The 23,934-nt window shown below is 50.7% G+C and overlaps 1 protein-coding gene across 3 annotated transcripts in view; it reads right to left on the reverse strand.

Annotated features, from left to right (window-relative positions):
• LOC146360388 (nuclear GTPase SLIP-GC-like) overlaps positions 1-10,618 on the reverse strand; it is an 83,705-nt gene extending 73,087 nt beyond the window's left edge. For 2 of the 3 annotated variants that reach the window (XM_084830684.1, XM_084830862.1), the window contains exons 1-4: positions 10,537-10,618; positions 9,051-9,116; positions 8,456-8,543; positions 2,549-2,650 (exon numbers count right to left, since the gene is read on the reverse strand). In XM_084830684.1, the coding sequence (XP_084686810.1) occupies positions 2,549-2,650; positions 8,456-8,543; positions 9,051-9,113 (253 nt within the window). In that variant the 5' untranslated portion in view covers positions 9,114-9,116; positions 10,537-10,618. The remainder of the gene's footprint in view (positions 1-2,548; positions 2,651-8,455; positions 8,544-9,050; positions 9,117-10,536) is intronic. The other variant, XM_084830776.1, reaches the window with a different exon arrangement.
• Positions 10,619-23,934: the final 13,316 nt, after the last annotated feature.

Raw genomic sequence — 23,934 nt, forward strand, 5'->3', positions numbered from 1 at the left:
CAGCGTGGAAACACACCCCAGAGGTGCCGAAAGAGGCCCTGCCCCAACTGGGCATTGTGCTCCTAGCCACCTTGAGCGCCATGTTTTGGTAGAAAGGTGGGGTACAAATCAAGTCAAATCAATCAATACTTGTTATATTGCCCCCCAGTCTCATTTCGAACTGCTTCAATTCTCCTGTCAGCAACTGACCAGGTCCCACTCTGTGTTTTCACGCATTGGTGGTTCCTCTGTAAAATCTCTAATCTGATTCAGGTTTTCTCGGGAAGAAGACATGAAGCCTCCCTCTTGCTTCCCTTTGCCACCCTGATCTGCAGCCTGGAAGGCGTCGCCTTGCGTTGTCTTTTCCCATTACCCGTAGCATCTCCGTTCCCTCAGTCAATCTGGTCCAGCCTGCCATTCATCCTTCTACAGCCAACTACTTGATCCCCTGAATTTACTAACTGTTTACTGCTCAAGTTTTTTATTTATTTATTCTAGAGAATTTTTACACTGCTTTTCATTTTTTAAAAATCCCAGAGTAATTTACAAAATAAAATCATGATAGAATACAATAAAACCCATCATTAAAACAACAGAACAGTGATAAAACAGGAACATCTCATTAAAACAACCGGGGTGGCTGGCAACGCTAGCAGACAGGGAAACGGCCAGGCACACCGCTGTGTCGTGATTTCTCAGCAGAAACACTCCACACACTGAGCCGGCCTGATGTCAATAGGGTGATGATCCGATGTGGTGGGCACCACAGCTGGGAAGGCCTCCTCCACACCATGGCCGAACGAACATCATAGGCCGTGGTGTGGCAAGCGAGGCCTCCCTCTCAGTGCATAGGGGCCAGGGCAGCCTACACGGGGGGAGGCATCTCTCGGAGAACTTGTATCATCCATAAAGCTGGAGACGGATTTACACGTGCGGACCGGTTGCAAGTAGAGCTGACTGGATAGACATGCAGCCTAACATGTGTTGAGGCAGAACACAGGATGTGGCAAGGAGGGCGTCCTTCTGCTTCCAGCTGTCTCTTGAACCCCTCCTGAACTACTTTCATGTGGTTTTCATTGTTATCGATTGAACATCATTGGGGAGGCCATTTCCGGCAGAAAGATGATTAATTTATTTTGTGCATTTATTCAGAAGAAGTCCCACACCCCTGCAGTTGTGTGTAGTATTGGGGGGTGGGGGGTTGATTGAGTAGGCCTCTTTGATATGAATTATAGTTGTGTGTGTGTTTTTAAAGCATCCCATATTTACCTACTGGGCATTACGGTCATCCGAGGTACTTTTGGTGGGAGACAAGAGGAGGTTGAGGGATATTGACCTTGTGTTGAATGGGGTACGGCTACCCTTGAAAGACCAAGTCCACAGCCTGGGGGCCATTTTAGACTCCAGCTGTCCATGGAGGCTCAGGTGTCAGCTGTGAGCCGGACAGCACTGTACCAACTCCATCTGGTACAGTGGCTGCGCCCCTACCTTCCCGACCATCTGCTCCCATCGGTAGTACATGCCCTGGTCTCCTCTCGTGTAGACTACTGTAATGCGCTCTATGTGGAGTTACCCTTGAAGATGGTTCAGAAGCTGCAGCTGGTACAGAACCCAGCGGCTTGCCTGAGTAAAGGCAGCCGCTGGCGAGATCACATCACTCCAGTGCTGAAGGAGTTGCACTGGTTATCAGTTGTTTTCAGGGCCAAATTCAAAGGGTTGGTTTTGACCTTAAAACCCTATACGGTTCTGGCCCAGCCTACCTCAAGGAGTGCCTCCAGCAACACCAGATAGGCCACTCAACAAGATCAGCCTCGGATGGCCTTCTCTCTGTCCCATCAGCCAGGACAGCCAGGCTGGTGAGGACGAGGGAGAGGGCCTTCTCTGTGGTGGCCCCCACTCTGTGGAACTCCCTCCCTAGGGAATTCCGTCATGCCCCCTCTTTAATGAGCTTCCGCCATGCATTAAAAACGTGGTTGTTCAGGCAGGCATTTAGGGTGGGTTAGGGTATTTTTAGAAATATGTTTTTCATGTAGTATTTTATAGTTTTAAATTGTTCTTTTGTTGTACATTGCCCAGAGTGGCTGGGTGACCAGCCAGATGGGTGATTAATACATTTAATTAATAAATAAATAAATAAATAAATTTTAAAAATCCTCTGAGGCCCTCATCCAGGAGCTGCATGAGGAGAGGCGCAGGGCCGCTAAAGAGAGGGACTTTTCAGTAGCAGCACCCCATTTGCAGAACGCTCTCCCAGAGCAGCTCGCTGGCCGCCTGCCTTATGTTTCCCCAGCACCAGGTGAAGATCGGTTTATTCTCACAAGCATTCTAAGAACTGGTTTAGCACTTTTAGTGTTTTATTCTGCTATTGGCTTTAATTTGGTTTAATGTGCTGGAATGGGTTAATTCTTTGCTGCTGGTTTTATCTTGCTTTTATTCCGCATTGTTTTTATTTTATTTTTTTGGTTTAATGTTTGCATTTTATGTTTTTAATGTACTGTGCACCACCTAGAGAACTTTGGTTATTGGTTTAGAAGTACAATAAATACAGGGCCTTCTCCTTCATACTTACATAACTTCAGCAACTTTTTCTCCTCGGATTCAAAAGCCTGGTACCTGTCTTCCTTTTTCCTTCGCTTGCGTGGTGTTTCAGATGTGCGGTCTTCCTCAGCACCTTGTCAGATTCATAAACAATTAGCACGATCTCATCAACAATGGACTTTTTCCCCTAGGCTGACATTAGGAGCACTGATGCTCAGCTCTCTTTCACTTTAACATCGAATCAGCTGTGTCTGTGCAGGCTCTGGACCAGTGCCTGGACCCAGTGGTGGGCTGGATGAGGGCCAGTAAAGTGAGGCTGAATCCTGGCAAGATGAAGGCTCTGTGGGTGAATGGCTCCAGGGCCAGGATATAGGTCAGCTGCCTGACCTGGATGAGGTTGCATTCTCTCTGAAGGACCAGGTGCATGGCCTATCCTTGTCACTTGGAGCGCAGGAGAGCTCAATGGCAGGGAGGACCTTTTAGCAACATCAGCTGGTACAGCTACTACAGCCATTCCTGGACCAGGGTACCATACTAGCCCAGGCATTGGTTACTCCATGGCTGGATTGCTGCAATGCACTCTGTGTGGGGCTTCCCTTTGGGTGGGTCTGGAAGCTGCAGCTGTTGCAGAATGCAGCTCTGAGGCTGCAGACAGGAGCATTTTTTCGACGGCATGGAGCGCCACTGTTGAAAGGACTGCACTGGCTGCCAATATGCTTCCAGGCCATGTTCAAGGCTTGTTATTCATGTATAAAGCCCCAAACAACTTGGGATGAGGTTACCTCAAGGACTGTTTGACCCTCTGCACTCCCAGTGGCAGCAGCTGGTCCGATTTAGAACGGGGTGCATTCAGTTACGGCTCAACGAAATGTTGACAACTGGTGGCCTGCATGCTCAGGGAAACTCAGCATGGCTTGGAGGCCGATATTGTGCCCAAAACCTGGGAAATACACTTCAAACAGCAGCTTAATTTCAATGCTGGCACCGGTCTATGGGTGAGAGCTTTGCCCCTAATTCAGCTACCTGGCATCAAGGAAACAGATGCATGGCCACCAGTGCCCATCACTGAGGTGAAGAGACTACACCATGTGCCCTATCATTACGATCCCATCATGGTAACAGTATACCCCTTTTGTGCATTTATACCTCGTAGGACACACAAGGACCGTTGTGGATGATGTGGAATAAAAAGCAGGACATAACACTACAAAAGCAGCATATCAAATATGTAATGCGCTCCAAGAGTTATCAGTGCACTTCAATACCACCATAAAGCAGTAGTGTAGATCTAGGCTGACCCTAAACAGGTAAAAGGCCCCTGGGGCAGAAAAGCTCCCTCCAGAGAGGTTTATGAATTATTTGTAGCGGTGGCCACCCATATTTGCGAACCTTTTCACTTATGTGAATTCCTTGGGTGGAATTCCCAGCAGCTGGGAACAAATATTGTGGTCCCAATCTTTAAGAAGGGGGACAAATCGCTCCCCGTTAATTACTGTCCAATCAGTCCGCTGGATGCCTCCTCCATCCTTTGCACACGTTTTTATTGTATAAGGCAGAGGACTGGGCAGATCAAAACAGCGTCACTGGGGACGAACAAGCAGGTGTCCCTCATGGGAGGTCTGCCACGGATCTTTGCTTTGTTTTAAGCCATCCAAGAGAGAAACACGCAGGCGCCCCAAAGAAACACGTCAATGCAGCTTTTGTAGATGTGCCTCCAGCCTTCCGTAGGACAGAGGGGCTTTGGTACAAACTACAGAGGCTTGGGATAGAAAGGCACTTCCTAATTCTGATTAAAAAAACTTGTATATTGGCACTATAATGCAATTAATGGTAGGAAGGGAAGGCCATTTATCAGAAGAAATTCATTCAACAAAAGGCGTAAGACAAGGTTGTCCGTTGGCTCCTCTTTTGTTAAATATCCAGCTTTCTGAGAAATCCAACTTCCCAGCATCTGCAGGTGCACAATAATTGAATATGTTGCTACATGCAGATGATACGCTTCTCCTATTCCAGACCTGAACTGGTATAAGGAGATAGTTGAATGTGTCTCTGGTGAAGTATGCACTAACGAACAGCTCTATGTGTATTACACAAAACACAAATCACTATTGGATGGGCCCCAGCAGTAACAGACTAATAAATTTAACTCCATAGGGGTCTGCTTTGCCCCAAACGGTTCATGGAATAACTGCTGGTAGACCAGTATATCAAAAGCTCAAAACTCTATGTATTCATTTCTAAAATTTGCTAAACTTAAACAGCCAGAGAGACACACATCCCCGCCACGCCTTATGCACTTGAGCTGCTCTTTCCTATACATAAGCCCACAGGGAAATGTCCATGACTAGTTGGAGTGTCTAACTTAAAGATTCTCCCACAGCCTCCACTGGTACAGGTGAGGAATACATTTTAGACCCTGGACTTCATGGTCTTACGGGCCCCCATTTAGACAGCCATGTGTAGTACTTTACGTGTGAACCACAGTCAGCACATCTCTTTCCTACCCACACACTCCAGCATTCCATGCTTCACTGCTTATACGCTGGAAATAGAAAAAAATATAGTTTTCCAACCCTGATTTTAAAAGAACAGAAAAGCATGTGCAGTTTCACATTTTAAACTCATTTAAGCCATGACACTATCATGACTACAGGAATAAAGTGGAGTTTGCTTCTGCTACCCTGATGCGAAATATGTTTATTTAGGAATGTGTGTGTGTGGGGGGGGGGATTTATTTGTCACTGATCTGTGGGAAGAGCCAATACTGAAATAATGAAATTGCATTTGGTCCAGAATGTAGCAGCCAGGCTGCTGACTGCTGCTGGCGAGTGGGACCACGCAGTTCCCTTGCTGAAACACTCTCACTGGCTTCTGATTTCGCTCCAGCACCGCCTTCTCCCATATAAGCCTGGCCACTCCTGAAGGCCATCCACAGAGGCTCTCTTTCAGCGTCTCACCAGCAGGCAGCTAAGGGATGTCGGGCTGAGACCAGGAGGAGGGCCTTCTTGGTGGCTACACCATGGCTCTGGAACTCCCTTCCCAAGTCAGCCTACCTTCTTGCTCCTTCTGCCCTAAGCTTCCTCCGCTGGGTGGATTCCTTCCCATTTAGGGAGGTTTACGGAAGTTGTCTGAATATCTTCTTGGTGTGCTTTGGAGATTCTGGTACCCACTAGATATTTTACTGCTGCTACATGTTGTTGGTAATCCAATTTTGAGAAGATCTTTCTGGTATTCCTTGTCATGCGGCATGGTATTTGAATTAAATCTACTGCTCGTTTTTCTAGCTTTACTGGTTTATGAATTTTTAATCTTGCTAGCTACCTTGAACATTGTTTTTTGAAAGCGGGGGTTTGCATATTTGAAATAAAGAAATAAATATTGCTGGCCCTTCAGCCTTTCTTCCTTTGAAAAGATGGTGTCCCATTCCTGCCAGCAGGGGAGCTGTCCAGCCCGGAGCACGGGAAGAAAGACGTTGTTTCAGCAATGGCTAGGCTCCAGCTGCCCCACCCTTCCTGACATCATTTGTACCGTGATCTAGAGCATGCTTCCTCCTCGCAAGTAGGCCTCGGGGATATTTGATGTGCTGCCAGAGGAGCACTGCACCTCTGACTCTGCGCCTCTGTCCAGGCATGCTGCCACCTTTGCTCTTGGGGGCCTGGGGGTGATCCTGGTGGGTCTGGAGTGAGGAGATGGGACCAGTCAGGGCACTTTGGCTCTTCCAACGCTGTGGTCTCTTTGAGTGGGAGCATGAACCTGGGTGAAAGTCTCAGGAGGGCTACTGACATCCTCTGACTCCCCTTCATTCCTGCCAACACTAGGGCCAGTGAAGGGATCCTCCTCTGAAGTCTCATCCAATTCTGGGATGGTTCTACCAGGATGGTGGTGGAACACAACAGATGATCCCCTGTTAAACTAGTTGATCTGTCCACATGAGATGCCTGAAGCAGATGTTTGAGATAGAGCATTGCGAGCTCAATAGATCCCAGATCCATCATTAGAATCTCCCACAATTAAAAAAAAACAAAAAAACCCAGCAGGAATAGTAGCCACGGGTAGTCCTGAATGAGGTCAAGACCGTGGCGCTGTGGGAGAGAGGGTTCGCCCTCTCCTCCCCACCTTTCCCTCCCCACCCTGCAGCCATGGCTGCTTTTCATCCTCACCATTTTCCTCATCATTTTCCCAGGCCTCTTAATTTAGCATAACACATTTATCTCTACTGTTGCTTTCACTTCACTTTTAGTTGTTTTTACTGCTTTTCTTATTTTTCTGAAAGCCATGCTGGGAAGATGCATAGGGGAGAAATCCCCATACAGAATAACATAAGATCATCCAACTCGCCATAGGTGGGCCAGGTGTCCTCTTTCAGGTTGGGCCGTGCGGTATTCCCTCTGCTGTCCCGTCTGGTGACCTCCTTGCCTGTATGGCCAGGAAACATCCAGGAAAACAGATGCTCATGGAAGGGGGTTCCCAGTGAGACAAGGGACCAGCACGTGATGGTCTATTGTTTTTGTCTTTTCACTTTATTGATGGACAAGCTGGTGGCTCAGCTGTTGCTGGCAGCACGCTGCCGTGCTGCCACGCTGGAAATGGAAACAATCACCATGTACCATCATTTCCCAGAGGCATTTGAGGTTTCAGTTCATGGGCTTCTTCACACGGAGCTTTTATCCTGCTATTGAGTTTGGATACTCCTGGAAGTTTGCGGATCCTTTAGATGATGTCATTAACCTCCAGGGCATCTCCTGCACTAAATGACCTTTATTCCATTTTTTAAAAGATCGGAGATAATGAGCTTTCAAATGAACACTTGAGTTCCTCTTGAGTTCCCTCCGTGAAAAGAGGTACCCCGCATTAAGAGGAGCTGGGCCACAGCCATCTAGCAGCTGTATAATGAAACATATGGAAGACTCAGATAAAAGGGAAAAGGAGCAGGGAAGGCAGGGGGGAAGGCAGCACATGTAAAGGCAATCCATTGTGATCCTGCACTTAAGCCAGAAGCACAAAGCCCCATTTTAAATGCAGGATTTTAGGTTGGTGTAGAGATGCTCCACAATGCAGACTACAGCAGCAGCGGAGCTGAGTAGCCAGTCTGCCTTTGGCTTAATTAAGTATCTACAAAGAAGAAAAATTGCCACCCCCCACCTGACACCTCATCTCATAGTAAGACATCCCCTCACCTGAATGGAATTGCACACCCAGGCATCCTATTTATTTTTTTAATTCCATTAAGGGGGGTAAGGATTGATGAATGGGGCAACTGATTGAAGGGGAAATCATTGTATTAATCGGGGGTAAATTAATTGAAGAGGAACTGATTAGGGTTGATCTGGGGAGGTACAAATAACCTGAATAATTTAGGCAGGAAATTAATTAGCTTGCTTTCCATGAAATATTAAATTCTAGAAATTATTTCTAATTTGCATAAACATGTAGCAATGCAGATTTTGTGTAAACGTGTGTCTTTTTTTGTCCTCTTTTCAAGTGGGCCATATATTCTTTTGGGGTGTCTTGCATAAGTGGCCATCCTGCCCTGAAGCTGCCCCACAGGATGCTTCCAGGTGTTCACATGATGCCATATGATTTCCTCCAAGGATATTGGGCATGTAGCAGCTGGTCTGTGTGATTCCTATTAATATATTGGCCCCAAGTGACCAGTGGCTGCTTACGTAGTCAGGCTGGTTCTCTCTCATGCTCTCCTGGTACCATCCAACCTCTCTGTGCTACGCAAGAGGGAGCCTTATGTTCTTAAAAAGCTCACCTAGATAGAGAAGCGGGGTCTTTGTCATCATTCATCCCCTCTTGCTGCTGGAGGAAGGACAGAATAGAACTCCCTGCCTGTCCAGCAGGCAGTGGCTGATCCAGCTCTGTTGCACAGAATAGCAGGGAGCTGGAGGAATGGTTAGCAGGAGGACAACACACCAGGCCCCTTACGCCTTACCTCTTGGCTCTCCAACTGACAACTCCAACTCCTCTTCTCTGATGCCACTTACTGTGGCAGAGGCACTGGGATCCCAAGTGGCCATGGCCTGGAAGTATCAATTCGAGAGGAGATACACAATTATTACGGGCCTCAAATCTGTATCTCACTAACTAGCCGCGAAATTTGCACTGGCATCCCACGTTGCCCTTAACAGAATATTGGCTGTACCCGTTGCAAAGAATTTCACAACTATTTGTGTGTGACTTATGATTTAGTAACTTTGTTAATCAGCTGATTCACCCAAACTTGAGTTTTCACAACTTCGTATTGCATTTGTATTAAAACGGTTAGAGATAGACTGGTACAGGAAGTGAGAATGAGTTGTCCCATTTTTAATGCTTTTTCAAAAAAAAATATTAAAAAACAGAAATTGCTATGAACTGAAGTATCAATTCAAGAGGAATTACACAATTATTATGGACCTCAGATCTGTCTCTCACTAACTAGCAATGAAATTTGCGCTGACATTTTACATTGGCCTTAGCAGGGTATATAACACTTGCACACACACTTGACAGTTCTACCCATTTTCCGGTACTCTGGACCTACCCACCTCCTGCTGTTGTGTTTTTAGGCAGATGGAGGCATCATTTCTGGAGCAGCCCCCCACTTCCATCTCCTGCAGCAAGACAAGATCATGGTGCGTGGATACTTGTTTCCTGCCTTGCTTGCAATGGAGCAGGAAGTCAGTGATGCCACGACTGCCCTCCCCCTCTGTTTGGCAGTCCTTTTAGTGTGGGTCTCCACTTGAAACATCCATTACTGTTCATTTAGATTTTTTAGGGTTCTCTCCCAACCGTCCTCAGAGCCGCTTCAGCCTCACAACAGCTCTGTGTGATAGCTTAGGCTGAGACTTCTCGGGCAAGTGTCATCCAGTCCCGCTCTCTTTGTGTATCCATTCATGTCTTTGCTTCCCTGGGCCTTTGCAACAGATAGCTGCCTGGTGGTGACCCATGCCAGAGTGGGGCACTCCATAAGATCTGCACCAGTGATGGGGCTGTTTGCATCGGGTCTCCTGGGAATCCAGTGCAATCACAACAGGGATGTGGAAGGGTGTGAGCTGCAGCCCTGGCAAGGTCCGTGTTACCTCTATGTCAGTCGCCTTCGGTAACCGGGCTCCCACAGGCAGCTGTCAGGAGCTGCCTTCTCTCACGTAGTCCTTGCAGATAAATGATTGGCACTGCCCATTGGCCCAGCTAGCCCAGGGCTCTCTTCACAGGGTGGAACTACACTTTCCACAAGTCCCCAGTGTGTCTGCGGGGCCACCCTAATGCATGGGTGCATTTGTGGGGGGCAGGGTCAGACAGGAGGGCACTTAGCACCTCCCCTCCCCATGGTGTCTTTTCCTCCAGCCAGAGCATCCCCTTCACCCCGCCCCACAGCCACCAGCCAGGCTTATTTCTGGGTTAGAGCCCCACAGATTGCAGGAGAAAAGAATGGATGGGAGGAGAATGACACATCCTTCCCGCCTACGAAGTCTCCCCTGCAAGGGTCCCCTGCCCCTACGCTCATGTTGCCAGGCAGAGACGTGTGTGGGAACTCTGTGCAGGCTGTACAAGGCGTAGTTCCACCCTGAGCGGCAGCACCTTCCCAAGGTCACAGGCAAAGACGTTTGCTGCCCGGGATCTTAAGAACGTAAGAGCCCTGCAGCTGAGCCAGTCCAAAGGCCGGCCGGGTCCAGCATCCAGCTTCCCATGGAGCCAACCAGCTGCCTATGGGAAGCCCACAAGCAGAACATGTGCGCAACGGCACCCCTCTGCTTTTCTTTCTCAGCTACGGGTATTCAGAGGCACACTTATGCCTTACGGCCAGGATCAGAGGGGGCAAGCCTCCGAATTCCACCTGCTGGGCGGCGGGTGGGGGGCAGCGTGAGAGGGCGACCGCACTCGTGTCCTGCTTGCGGAGTTCCCGGGGCGTCTGGTTAACAAGCGTGGGAAAGAGCATTCGGGGCTAGCTGCGCCGCGCGCGCCGGGAGAGGCGCCTGGCAGCCGGGGGACGCGGCGCTCGGCCCGAGGGGCAGCGGCGGAAGCGGCGCTTACCGGAGGCTCTGGCGGCGCGCGCCTCTGCGCCCCCGGGATCAGCTGCTGGCGCGAGGCCCGCGGCGGCTTTCGCGTGACAGCCGCGGCCCCGCCAAGCGACGTCCGTCTCCCGCAGAGAGAAACTCGCTTTCTCGCCTGCGGAAACGAAAGCGAAAGTCCCGAGCTGTCCCGCGGGGATGCCGGGGAGGGCCGAGGGCCCGGCGCGGCGGGGGGCGAGGCAGGCTGGCCGGCGGGGCGCGGCGCGGCGGGGCGGGGACGCTGAGACTGGGGGAGGCGGGAATCACTCGGGGCGGCTTCGAAGGGGCCGGACGCATCCCCGGAGGAAAAGGCGATCGGAGGAAAGGGCCGCCGCGCGGGCGCGGGCAGCCAGCCTCGCTCTTTCGCCGCCCCGCGCCTCCGCGGTCCCTGACGGCCGGTGCTGCGCCTGGAACTCGCCCGCCCGGCCCCAGCGGGGGGCCTCGGGCGCCGTCTGCCCGTGAAAGCGCCTCGGGAGCTGTACGCGCTGCTCCTGCCTACGCTGGCCACGGAGCAGCAAACGCGAGGGCCTGGAAAACTCGATCGAAAGGCCGGCGCGTCGCAAGCCGCCTCCGTGCGGACGGGCCCCTAGCCGGCGGTATCCGGTGCACTGACTAAGCAGGCCAGCGGCTCGCGACGCCGCTGCGATTGCCAGGGAGCCACGGCCCGCGAGGGGCGCAGATTCGCGGGCAGGACGTGTTCTTGGCAAATCCGTCCTGGCTTCGAGGAATCACGGCATTGTTGTCAAGGTGCTTCCAGGTGGATCCCTTTATCATCTGCTCCAGCATCTTCCCAGGGATGGATGTCAGACTGACCGGTCTGTAGTTCCCTGCTTCGTGGTCGGTAAAGACTACGAAGCTGGTGGAACAGCGAAAAGATGGAACCAAGATGGTTACTGCTGTAGCATGAGCCAGTGTGCCTAAAATAACAGTTATTGTTGGAGGAATCCTGTAGAATTCCCCCAATAAAAAAATTGAAGAATGAATAGGCAGCCAAGACCAAATGTTATAAGAATTGGAAGCTGATTAACAGAGAATCTGAACGTGCCACATAACGCCTTAATATATGCTTCTGACCCCATGGAGGAGACCCCAGGTTCCTCCTTTTTACCCTTTTTGAAGATAGGAACAACGTTAGCACTCCTCCAGTCATCTGGCACTTCCCCCGTCCTCCATGATTTCTCAAAGAGAATAGAAAGCGGTTCTGAGAGTTCTTCTGCCCGTTCCTTTATGACTCTAGGATGCAGTTCATCTGGCCCTGGGGATTTGAACTCATTCAAAGTCATTAGGTGTTGCTTGACCATATGCCTATTGATCTCAAGCTGCAATCCTGCCCCTTCAGCCTGTACTTCACCTTTGCCAGGGGGGTCATAGACCCTCTTTTGGGAGAAGATTGAGCCAACATAGGAACTGAGCACCTCTGCCTTTTCTTTGTCATCTGTTATCATTTTGCCATCCTTATTTAATAGCTGAACCACCATTTCCTTCCTCTGCCTTTTACTATGCACATAGCCAAAGAAAGCCTTTTTGTTGCTTTTAGCATCCCTCGCTAACCTCAGCTCGTTCTCAGCTGTAGCCTTCCTGACGCCATCCCTGCAATTCTGTGCTACCTGCCTGTACTCTTCCTTTGTTGCTTGGCCTTCTTTCCACTTCCTGTATGTGTCCTTTTTTGTTTTCAGGTCATCTCTAAGCTTTTTGTGAAGCCACATTGGCTTCTTCTGTTGTCTTCCACCTTTTCTTCTTGTTGGAATGGTTTGTAATTGTGCCTTGAGAATTTCATTTTTAAAAGCTCCCACCCAAATTGCACTCCTTTTCTCGTTAGAGTCACTTGCCATGGGACCTTACTGATCATTGTTCTGAGTTTATTAAAATCAGCTTTCCTAAAATCCAGGGTACGTGTTTGACTACACTTGGCTTTTGCTTCATTTATTTATTTATTTATTTATTATTAAATTTATTAATCGCCCATCTGGTTGGTCGCCCAGCCACTCTGGGTGATGTACAGCACATAATAAAACTGTTTAAAACAATAAAATTCTACAATAAAAACATTTTCTAAAATACCCTAACCCCAAATGCCTGCCTGAACAACCATATTTTTAATGCACAGTGGAAGCTCATTAAAGAGGGGGGCCTGTCTGGTGTTGCTGGAGGCGCTCCTTAAGATAGGCTGGGCCAGAACCATATAGGGTTTTAAAGGTCAAAACCAACCCCTTGAATTTGGCCCGGAAAACAACTGGTAACCAGTGCAACTCCTTCAGCACTGGAGTGATGTGATCTCGCCGGAGGCTGCCTTTAATCAGGCGAGCCACTGCATTCTGTACCAGCTGCAGCTTCCGAACTGTCTTCAAGGGTGACCCCATGTAGAGTGTATTACAGTAGTCTACAAAAGAGGAGACCAGGGCATGTACTACCGATGGGAGCAGATGGTCAGGAAGGAAGGGGCGCAGCCGCCGTATCAGATGGAGTTGATACAGCGCTGTCCGGCTCACAGCTGACACCTGAGCCTCCATGGACAGCTGGGAGTCCAAAATGACCCCCAGGCTGCGGACCTGGTCTTTCAAGGGTAGCCGTACCCCATTCAACACCTGGTCAACATCCCCCAGCCTCCTCTTGTCTCCCACCAAAAGTACCTCGGTCTTGTCAGGGTTCAGCTTCAGCTTATTCCTCCCCATCCAGCCAGTCACCATCTCCAGACATTTGGACAGGGATTCTACAGCCAACCTTGGTGAAGATTTGAACGAGAGGTAGAGCTGCGTGTCATCCGCATATTGATGACACCGCACCCCAAACCTCCTGATGATAGCCCCCAGCGGCTTCACATAGATGTTAAATAGCATCGGGGAGAGGATGGAACCCTGTGGCACCCCACAAGTGAGTGGCCATGGGTCCGAAACCTCTCCCAGTGCTACCCTCTGGTACCTGCCGGAGAGGAAGGACCGGAACCACCGCAATACGGTGTCTCCAATGCCCAACCCCTCCAGGTGGTCCAGGAGGATACCGTGGTCAATGGTATCAAAAGCCGCTGAGAGGTCGAGGAGAACAAGGAAGGAGCATTAACCCCTATCCAGAGCCCTCCTCATATCATCCACCAAGGCGACCAAGGCCGTTTCTGTCCCATGCCCAATCCTGAAGCCCGCCTGAAATGGGTCTAGATAATCGGTTTCTTCCAAGTGTGCCTTCAACTGCATCGCCACCACCCGCTCAATCACCTTGCCCCAAAATGGCAGATTCAAGACTGGGCAAAAGTTGTTCAGAACTTGGGGATCCAAGGAGGGCTTCTTTAAGAGCGGTCTTATCACTGCCTCCTTGAGGGCTGATGGCATCACTCCCTCGCAAGGGAGGCGTTCACCACCGCCCTGATCCCCTCACCCAGTCTCTCTCTGCAGCCCATAATGAGCCAAGATGGGCAAGGATCAAGTAAGCAGGTGGTCGGCTGTACAGATGAAAGCACCTTGTCCACTTCATCAGGAGGAAGAAGCTGGAACCGATCCCACAAAACCGGTTTGCCACAGGCCGCGTCTTGCTCACTAACTGTATCCACGGCGCATGGAATAACACTCCTAATCCGATCAATTTTATCTGCAAAGTGCCTTGCTAAGGCCTCACAGGAGGCCTTGGAATGCTTCAGTGGTTCCAGAGCACCTGGACCAACCAGGCTCTAGCCCACTTGGAACAGCCTCCTGGGACAGCACTCTGCGGATGCGATAGAGGCAGCGTAATATTCCTTTTCTGCTGCCTTCACCGCCACGCGATAGGCTGAAGATACAGCTCTAGCCCGTGTCTGATCGTCTTTGGAGCGAGACTTCCGCCACCGGCGCTCTAGCCGTCTCACCTCCTGTTTCAGAGCTCGTAACCGCGGATTGAACCATGGTGCAGTCCAAGCCCTGTTCAGGGGGAGAGGGCGTTTCGGAGCCACCCGATCTAATGCCCCAGTGATTGCGGAGCCACCCACCAGGGTCTCGACCGAGTGGCCGTTGGCATGCCCCAGAGAATCCCCAAGCACGTTCAGGAATCCATTTGGATCCATAAGACGCCTGGGGCGGACCATTTTAATGGGTCCTCCACCCCTGCGGAGGGGTTGTGGAACCGAGAAGTCTAACGTTACCAGATAGTGATCTGACCATGACAAGGGGGTGGTGGATATACCCCCGACTTCCCGATCACTCCCCGCTTCTCCAGAAACAAACACAAGGTCTAGCGCATGACCAGCTACATGGGTGGGCCCTGTTAGAATATGGTGCAGCTCCCAGGAAGCCATGGTCTCCATGAAGTCCCGAGGTGCTCCTGTGAGGATGGCCTCTGAATGTACGTTGAAGTCCCCCAACACCAATACGTTAGGGGACTGTACACGTACATCACAGACCACCTCAAGCACCTCAGCCAGGGAGTCAGTCGTGCAGCGGGGTGGACGGTACAACAGCAGAATCCCCAGACTGCCCTTCGGGCCCAACCTCCAGTACATGCAGTCAGCAACCTTGGTCTCCCAGAGAGGGGGTCTGGTGAAGACCAAGGACTCTCGGTAGATAACAGCCACTCCCCTCCCCGATCCCCAGCCCTCGGCTGCTGTGCGTACGAAAATCCAGCTGGACACATGGCCGCCAGAGTTGGAGCAGCGGCCTCAGCCAGCCAGGTCTCCATAATACATGCCAGGTCTGCACCCTCGTCCAGGATCATGTCATGGATGAGGGAGTTTTTCTGGGTAACAGACCTGGCATTGAAGAGCAGCAAACGAAGGCCCGAAGATGGAGTCACGCCTCCCCCAGCCATCCTTTGGCTCTGGACAGGCCCGGAGCAGGGGACAGATACTGCACATCTCCCCCTTGTTCCCCTTACATGGCATGGCTGCCCCTAGCACTCCGCCAGCGCCTGCCGCCCAGCCTCGGTATGTTCTGGCCCCCAACACTCCCCCCACTGCCTCCATCAGGTGGACACCTGCCCCCTCGCTCCTGCCTATCAGGCAGGCTACCCACCCCTAAAAACACAGCAGAATCCTCCAGAAATTAAAAAAAGCAATTAAAAAATCCCCTTAAAAATAATGCCAGGCAGTGGTGTCCACGGTAATAATGTCCACGGTAGTGATAGTGGTGGTGGCGGCAGTGGTGTGGCGGTGGCAACAGCAGGCACACTTCTTCCCCGGTGGTGGCAGATTCTCCTGCAGGCCCTGGCCCTTAGAACCAAGAACTCAAGTGCAACATGGTCGCTTTCCCCCAGAGTTCCTGTAACTGCTACTCTATCCACTAAGTCATCTCTGTTGGTTAGGATCAAGTCAAGGAGAGCCGATCCTCTAATTCCTTCCTCTACTTTCTGTAGGAGGAAGTTATCCGCCACACATTAGGAATTTCCTGGAGGGGCCATGTTTTGCAGAATTTGTCTCCCAACAAATATCGGGGAAATTGAAGTCCCCCATTACTATGACGTCATGCTTCATTAAAACATTGGCTATTTGCTTTTCAAAAGTTTCATCCTCATCTTCTCCTTGGTTGGGTGGCCAGTACTAGACTCCGACCACCAGGTTCCTTTTATTCTTTGCTCCATTTATTTTGATCCAGATGCTCTCAATGGGGCTACCAAGCTCATCCTCCTGTATTTCTGTGCAGAGATATGTATTTTTCACATACAGTGCAATCCCATCTCCCTTTCTGTTCCTCCTGTTCTTTTTGAAGAAGTTATATCCTTCAGTTGCTGTATTCCAGTCATGAGAGTCATCCCACCAAGTCTCAGTTATACCTATCAAGTCATCATTTCCCTCTTGTATTAAGAGTTCAAGTTCGTTCTGTTTGTTTCCCATACTCTGGGCATTAGTATATAGCCATCGAAGACCATGTGCTTCATAGTCTGGCTTTCTTCCTACATGTGTCCGAAGACTATTATTGGGCGCTATTAGAGCTGTTCTCTCCGTTGCAGTGCATGAGCCTTCGTCCATTGTTACCCCCAACTTTACATTTCCCTCCCACGTAGGATTCAGTTTAAAGCCCTCCTGATGAAGTTCTTCATGCTGTGGCCAAACACATTCTTCCCAGCCTTTGTGAGGTGCAACCCATCCCTTGCCAACAGCCCACCTTCCAGGAAGTATAGCGCACGGTCCCAGAATCCAAATCTCTCTCCTCAGCACCACCTTCGTAGGCAGTCATTCACCCGGAGTATTTTTCGTTCCCTTTCTATCCCTCTTCTAACTACTGGAAGGATGGATGAGTAAACTATCTGGGCCCCAAAGTTCTTGAGTTTCCTTCCCAAAACTTCAAAGTCTGACGTGATTTCTTTGTAGCTCTGCTTGGCGGTATCATTTGTTCCCACATGGATGAAAAGAAAGGGATACCTGTCAATGGGCTTTATGAGTGCAGGCAGCCTTTCAGTCACGTCTCTAATCCGTCCTCCCTGGAGACAGCATACCTGGCGAGTCCACGGGTCTTCGCGACATACTTGGGTCTCGATCCCACGCAGCAAGGAGTCTCCCACTACTACCACTCTTCTCTTCTTCTTCTTCTTGTAGGCCTGGGTTTCATTGCCTCTGTCTGACTGACCTTCAGCCTCTTGCTCACTCTCATGCAGGTTCCCCTGTGATTCTTCCTCTGCAGGCTGTCCTCCAGTCTCATCCGCAAGTGCCTGGAATCGGTTCCACAGCTCCACTGCTTCCACTGGTGCAGAGTGGCGTCTAGTTCTTCTTCTCCTAACTGTCACCCTTTTCCAAGGAGTATCCTCCTCTGCATTTTTCCTCACCTCAGCATTTCCCACTTCTGCCTCAGCTTGCTGTTGCTCTTCAAGCTTCTGGTCTTCCCTTTGCTGCTGTAGTTCCCCCATTCTGTCCAAGAACTCTTCGTGTTCTCTTATTCAGTACTTGAAGAGTACTTGAAGTACTTGAAGAGCGCTATCCTATCTCCCCTCAGTCTTCTCTTCTCAAGGCTAAACATGCCCACTTCTTTCAGTCTTTCTTCATAGGGCTTTGTTTCCAGTGCCTGGATCATCTTTGTTGCCCTCCTCTGAACCCTCTCCAGTTTGTCTGCATCCTTCTTAAAGTGTGGTGCCCAGAACTGGACACAGTACTCCAGATGAGGCCTAACCAGTGCTGAGGAGAGGGGAACTAGTACTTGATGTGATTTGGAAGCTATGCTTCTATTAATGCAGCCCAAAATAGCATTGGCCGTTTTTGCAGCCACATCACGTTGTTGGCTCATATTCAGCTTGTGATCTACAACAATTCCAAGATCCTTCTCGCTTGTAGTGTGGTTGAGCCACGTATCCCCCATTTTGTAACTGTGCATTTGGTTTCTTTTTCCTAGGTGCAGAACTTGGCCTTTATCCCTATTAAATTTCATTCGGTTGTTTACTGCCCAGCGCTCCACTTTGATCAAGATCACTTTGAATTTTGTTTCCGTCTTCCAGGGTATTAGCTATCCCGCCCAAGTTTGTGTCATCTGCAAATTTGATAAGCATTCCCCACACCTCCTCATCTGTTCTTTGTACACCCAAAATCAGCTCCAAAGCTACTAGCAGGTTCCTAGTTGAGACCCAGGAAGCTGTTTTTGATATGACGATTACAGCCCTTATTGTTCCAAGTGATTTATGTCTCCTCCAGAATCTCAGCTTTCTCATTTGAGGAAAAGAAAAAGAAATTTCCAGATTATTCCTACAAAGGAGGAACCGAAAGTCTGATGCAATTTTGAGCAATGCAAAGTGACCGGGGGTGGGAGGGTGGGGGGAGTGCTATCTCACCATGGACTGAGGGCCGAAATCTGTGTTACCTTATGCACAACCTTAAGGAAAGATTGCTTAATGATGGCCACTTTCTTTTTCAAGTAAAAGCAGCTGTGTAGGGTCCTGATCCAAATGCGAAGTGCACCATGCACAGAGGAGGGCTTAACCCTTCCCACCCAGCACTGATTCCTAGCCAAGAACTGCTCACCTCGGCCTGCTCTTTGCCTCCTAACATGCTTCAGGCTGTGGGACAAACGGCAGCCAGGGAGGGAGCCCCTCCTCCCCACACAGTCTAGTTCCGATCTGCACCAGGCCCCAGGCCCCTTCCTGCCCAAGGGGTCCAGTGATCAGCCTGGGGTTTGTTAGATAAAAAGTTCTTGCTTCTGGTTGAAAGAAAGGATGCCAGGCAGGCAGCAGTGGATCCAACACTATTTTATTGATTGTTTTGCAAAACGGGTGCAGAGCAGTCTGGACCCCGAAGCACGTGTGCAAAAACCTTTTATACCTTATTACTTCTATTGTTCTCGCCAGTAACCAATGAAACAGTCAGCACATCAGCTTACCAAGCCGTTAGTCATGAGCGCGTCAGTATGGTTCCCTTCTTGCTCCGCCTACATTTTTCCCGCCACTCGGGCTTCTACGTAACTGAGGCGCCAACCGGTTATGGAGTCTCTTTGTCTAACAGGTTGAACCGGAAGGTTCTTCACTGACAGGCTGCGGTCATGCACTCAGCACATGGCGCACTCGTCGGCAGGTCCTGACCCCCTCCCCTGCCGGAGGGAACGCTCAGCTCCACCTCCAGCTGCAGAGCTGGAGGGAAACTCGGTCCAGCCCTGCCTGTGGCCGGGGGCTGAGGGCGGCGCAGCATGGCGCAGCCTCAACACGCCACTCTGCTCTGATTCTACCTTGTTCCACTTGTTTTGATTTGGCTCAGGCTGGACAGTGGTCTGTCAGGGATGCTGCAGTTCCAGATTCCTGCATTGAACAGCAGGGTGGACTAGATGACCTCCGAGATCCCTTCCAGCTCTAACGTCTTAGTAAGCCATGCTTCAGTTGTTGCTCCCAGCATTGTTAAGAGAATGGGGAATCTAGCATGCCTGTGTTTGCTGGCACTGGGTGTGGTTATTACCTCCCCGCTCTCTTTCTAGAACCAGCTATTGGACCATGCTCAGTAAGTACACTTCTGGGTGGGCTGGCTCCTTTGAGGAGACTCCAGCAGTCCAGGCTTGCTCAAGAAGTTTGCAACTACAGATGGGAATCACGCTGTCAGAAAAGACTGAACTTGCCCCCTTCTCCTAACTAATGCAGAGATATTGTGGGTCACACTATGACTCCCTCAGTTCCCATTGATGCAAATAGCACCTCCCGGAGAGGGATTTTCCTCTGCAACACAGCAGGCGAGGAGAGGGTTATAGTCCCCCTGCATCCTTGAGGCAATCTCAGCAATTATCAGACCCCCACTCCGAGCTGATCCCACTTGCATTTTTAAAAAAAATGCATTAAAACCTCATGTCTAGCTTGGCCCAGAGATAGAATTACAGATCAGGGGAGGGCCTGGGCAGGCCCAGGCAACCTTTTACTTGCATTAGGTCCTTTTACTTGTGTTAGGTTGACAGAAAACAATAGAAATATTTAGATAATTCAGGGCACAATGCTAGGCATGTTTAGACAGAGAAGAGGCCTACAATTCCCAGCATTCCCAAGCCAGCCGGCTGGGGAATGCTGGGAGTTGTAGGCCTTTTCTCTGTCTAAGCATGCATAGGATTGCACCCTAAATGTCACTTTGTGTGTGTGCGTGCGCGCGCACACGTTTTAATTTTATCAGCCAACTCCACAACGCCTCAGACTTTCTGTCATAGGTTTGTTGGGGTGCTCAGCTCCGAACGATGGCCTGGAAAGGAGCCACCAACTGACATTATGGCCGTCTTGGGGTCTTACAGCACGCCTCGCTGTGCCTCCGCATTCCCAGGCTCTAGCCTGGCTCCTCCTTCCGCTCCTCCACTAGGGCCGGCCCTATCATTAGGCAGAGTGAGGCGATCACCTCAGAGGGCAGATGCTGGAGGGTGGCAGCGGCAGCCGCCCAGCCATTCCTCCTGAATTCCCCAGCGTTACCGTCTGCCTGAAGACAGAGCTATGGGTACCACCGCTCCTGGGCCCTCTGAACTAGCCTGCTGCCTCAGGTGTGGTGGAGGACATTACCCTGCCGCCAGTGTTGAAGTAAGGATCAACTGCCGGTCCCGTCGGCTTCTGCCCATGACGTCAGGAGGGGCGCCGTCCTGTCCTTTGCTTCAGGCTGCAAGATGTCTTGGGCTGGCCCTACCCGCCCCAGCCAGCCCTTCACCTCACCGTTTCTCTTCCCGCCCAGCCCCACTCCTTGCTCTTTTTTCTGTCCCTTCCCAGGCCCCCCTCTCGCTCTTCCTTCACACACACAGCCCCTGCCTGGGTGGGGACACTGATGGCAGAAAACCAAGTGTCTGGCCCCAGGGGTAGGGGATGCCTTTTCTTTCCTTTGGAGCTGGGGGCATTTTGTTCTCCTTTGGGAGCTGGAGGGGGGTGGGAGGGGGGGCAAAACAGTCTTACGCAGGTCTATGCAGAAGTAGGTCCCAATGAGTTCCATGTAAGCATGCATAGGATTGCAACCTAGGAAGGAAGGAAGGGATAGATGAGGGAAGAAATTGTGTGAGGGGGGAGTGAGAGAGAGAGGTGGGAGGGTCTCTGAAAAGAGATGGGTTGTCTCTCAGCCTCTCAGAGACTGCCTGTTGTGAAATGGGGGTTCTGTTCTGCTTCTGTGGGGTGAAATATATGGACTGGCGTGAGAGTTGCTCAGACCCGGCCTCCGCTTGTATTCAGTTTCTTGGGTCGGTTACTTGTCCTTTGTGACTAGCCAGGCCCCCATGGCAGCCATTATGGGACTAGCCACATCTTCTGTGGGGGAGCCATTTGTGGTGGCTCACATTCCCAAAAGTGCCCACAGATCCAAAATGGTTGGCGACCCCTGGCGCAGTCTGATATACCAGCTGTGACCCCGATATACCATGCCCTGATATACCATGCCTTGAGACAATACAGAGCATTGCCCCAGGGCATGGTCCGAAGGCCCACCAGGCAGCCATCTTGCTGAAGTGAAACTGGTCTGGGTCTGGCCAGTGCTTGGAGGGGAGACCACCATGATGGAAGAAAAGTAGGGTATAAATGTAATAAATAAACAAATAAATAAAATCTGGAGAGAGATAGCCTGGGGACAGTTATTCACACTCTGGTAACGTCCCAGTTGGATTACTGAAGTACCATTCTGCTAAACAGAATCCTCCTAAGACCATCGGAAGAGCCCTGCAGGATCAGACCAAGGGTCCATCTAGTCCAGCCTTCTGTTCGCACCGTGGCCGACCAGCTGCGCACGGGAAGCCCACAAACCGGACATGGGAGGGTGCCCTTGTTCCAGGCTTTGGAGAGGTTTCCCCCCACAGGGAGGGGCAGCAGTTGGCCACTGCCAACCCTGGTCACAAGCCATCCCTACTCAGGGCGACATTTGACTGGCCTTTCTTCCTTGTCTGCACCTGGTGCCTCTCCCGCCTCGGCATCCCACACAAGCCTCCCTCGGCCCCCGCTTTCCTCAGCCCCTTTCTCAGTTGTGAAAGTGGGGGTGACATTGTGTTCATGTTCTCAGGTGGTGGGGCTGGGGGCTTATATTTTTAGCAGAGAAGAGCAGCCAGAAGCATCTCCTTCTTAACTTGCTTTTATCTAAACAGTTTTACTGCACTTTTCTTTCATTTCCCTTTTGGAGCGTCTCCATGCAAGGCATTTATCATGCACTCATGGCTGTTCACTCACAGAAGTTCGCGGGTCCTTTTCACGATGTCGTCAGCCTCCGATGCCTCTTGTGTTGTTTTCAAGGGATAATCTGCCATGTTAAAAGTCACCAAAAATGCAGTAGTAAACCTAAATCATGCCATAAAACAGCAGCATCGGCTGGCAGTGTCAAGGAAGCATATGGGACGGAACCGGCAAAAACGGGGGGGCGGGGAGCATGTGTATTTTGCTGCTCATTAAACCTTTGAAGACTCTGGAAGACAAAGCCCCGGCAAGGCTGTGCACTTTTCGCTGAATGTGGAGAAGCTCCCTTTTTAAGGATTTCCGTAACTGATATGCTAATGGGATGCTGCTGTTCAAGATGGTCCTGGAAGGGGGCCCTTTGTTCTCCTGGAACAGAAGGGGAGAGCACAGAAGACACTACATGCCAGGAACAGGATCTAAAGGACATTCCTCAGTCACGTGTAATCCATATACATGCATGCTCCAATGCCAGATCTGGCTGTAAATACAAACTCGGGAGGCAGATATGACGGGGCTTAAACTAAGGGGTGTATGCATGACGGCCTCCTCTATGTAAAGGGGAGTCCTGGGCCTGTTCCCACTTGATGCTGGACGCATAGCTGACAGGACAATATGGCCAGCCAGCACATGGGTGCATAGAGGGAGTAGTTGGACATCTCATTGGCATGGCTGGCTGTGAAGGATTGTTGGACTCACCCCAATAACCCTGCAAGGTAGGACAGGCCCAGCCCAGCCACAAGTTCCCAAAAATTACCCAGTAGCTTCCTCCCAGGCCAATAGGCACTGTATTTAGCACTGAAGTTATACAGGACACACCATACCAACTGGAAGTTGGATAAAACTTTACTAAAGGAAAGGAACAAAGAGGAAAGGAACAAAGAGGAAAGGAAAGGGGAGAGGTGGTAGGTTGTACAGGAAATTGCAAGCAAGATTACAATACCCCAAAGCCAGAAACGCCAATCACCTGGACGGACACACCCAGGAGCAAAATAATAAAGCCAGCTAGTCTGTCCTATACGTACCAAGTCTGGGCTGCTCAGGATAGCCATCAAACAGCAATGCACCCTAGTGCCATCAGGGCAAAAGAGGAGCCACTCGCCCCTTCTTTGCCCCCCCTATTTATTGCCCAGCCCAGCAACACAAGACAGATTTGAAACTCTCAATCATAACTCGGTCCCAGGACACCCCACCTCCAAGGAGGCCGGACCCCCCCACCAGACACAGCTGTTATCACTTTCCCAGTTAGTAGAAACAGAGTGTAGCCTTGAGCTCCTGGACTGAGAAACGGCCAGATAACCATCAGCTCCCAGGTGGCTACTGCGGATGTGACACCCCGATCGGCCGTCATGGCTACTACTCCCTCGCTCTTGACACTGGCTAACATGATTCCGCTCTCCCCGCAACCGCTGGGTGAATGTGTGTGGGGGGTACCTCGCACAACACCTTCACCCCAATACTCCTCCCTGCCCCCTCAGACAAGCAGGTCTACACTACATACGAACCTAGGAGGCTGCCTCATACGGAGCCAGACCCTGGGTCCATCTAGCCCAGTAGTGCTGACACTGACTGGCAGCAGCAGCTCTCCAGTGTTTCAGACAGGGTTTTTTCCAGCCCTACCTGGAAATGCTGCAGGAATTGATCCTTGGACCCTCTGCATGCAAACAGTGGCTCTACCAGCCCCTCCCCTCGTCCTGAACTTCACTAGATAACAACACTGGTCTACACCGCATTGGTGTCCTACACTGCACTCCCCCTCTTCCAGCAGTCTTGGCCAACAAAAAGGGACTACTTTGGAGGGCTGAAGTAACCCATACCTAACACAGTGCAGGCACTGCACACGCGCGCACACACAATA

The sequence above is a fragment of the Heloderma suspectum genome, chromosome 1, assembly GCF_057233095.1.
Source record: "Heloderma suspectum isolate Gila_16-S chromosome 1, 16-S_ref, whole genome shotgun sequence".
In the NCBI taxonomy this organism is placed as follows: domain Eukaryota; kingdom Metazoa; phylum Chordata; class Lepidosauria; order Squamata; family Helodermatidae; genus Heloderma; species Heloderma suspectum.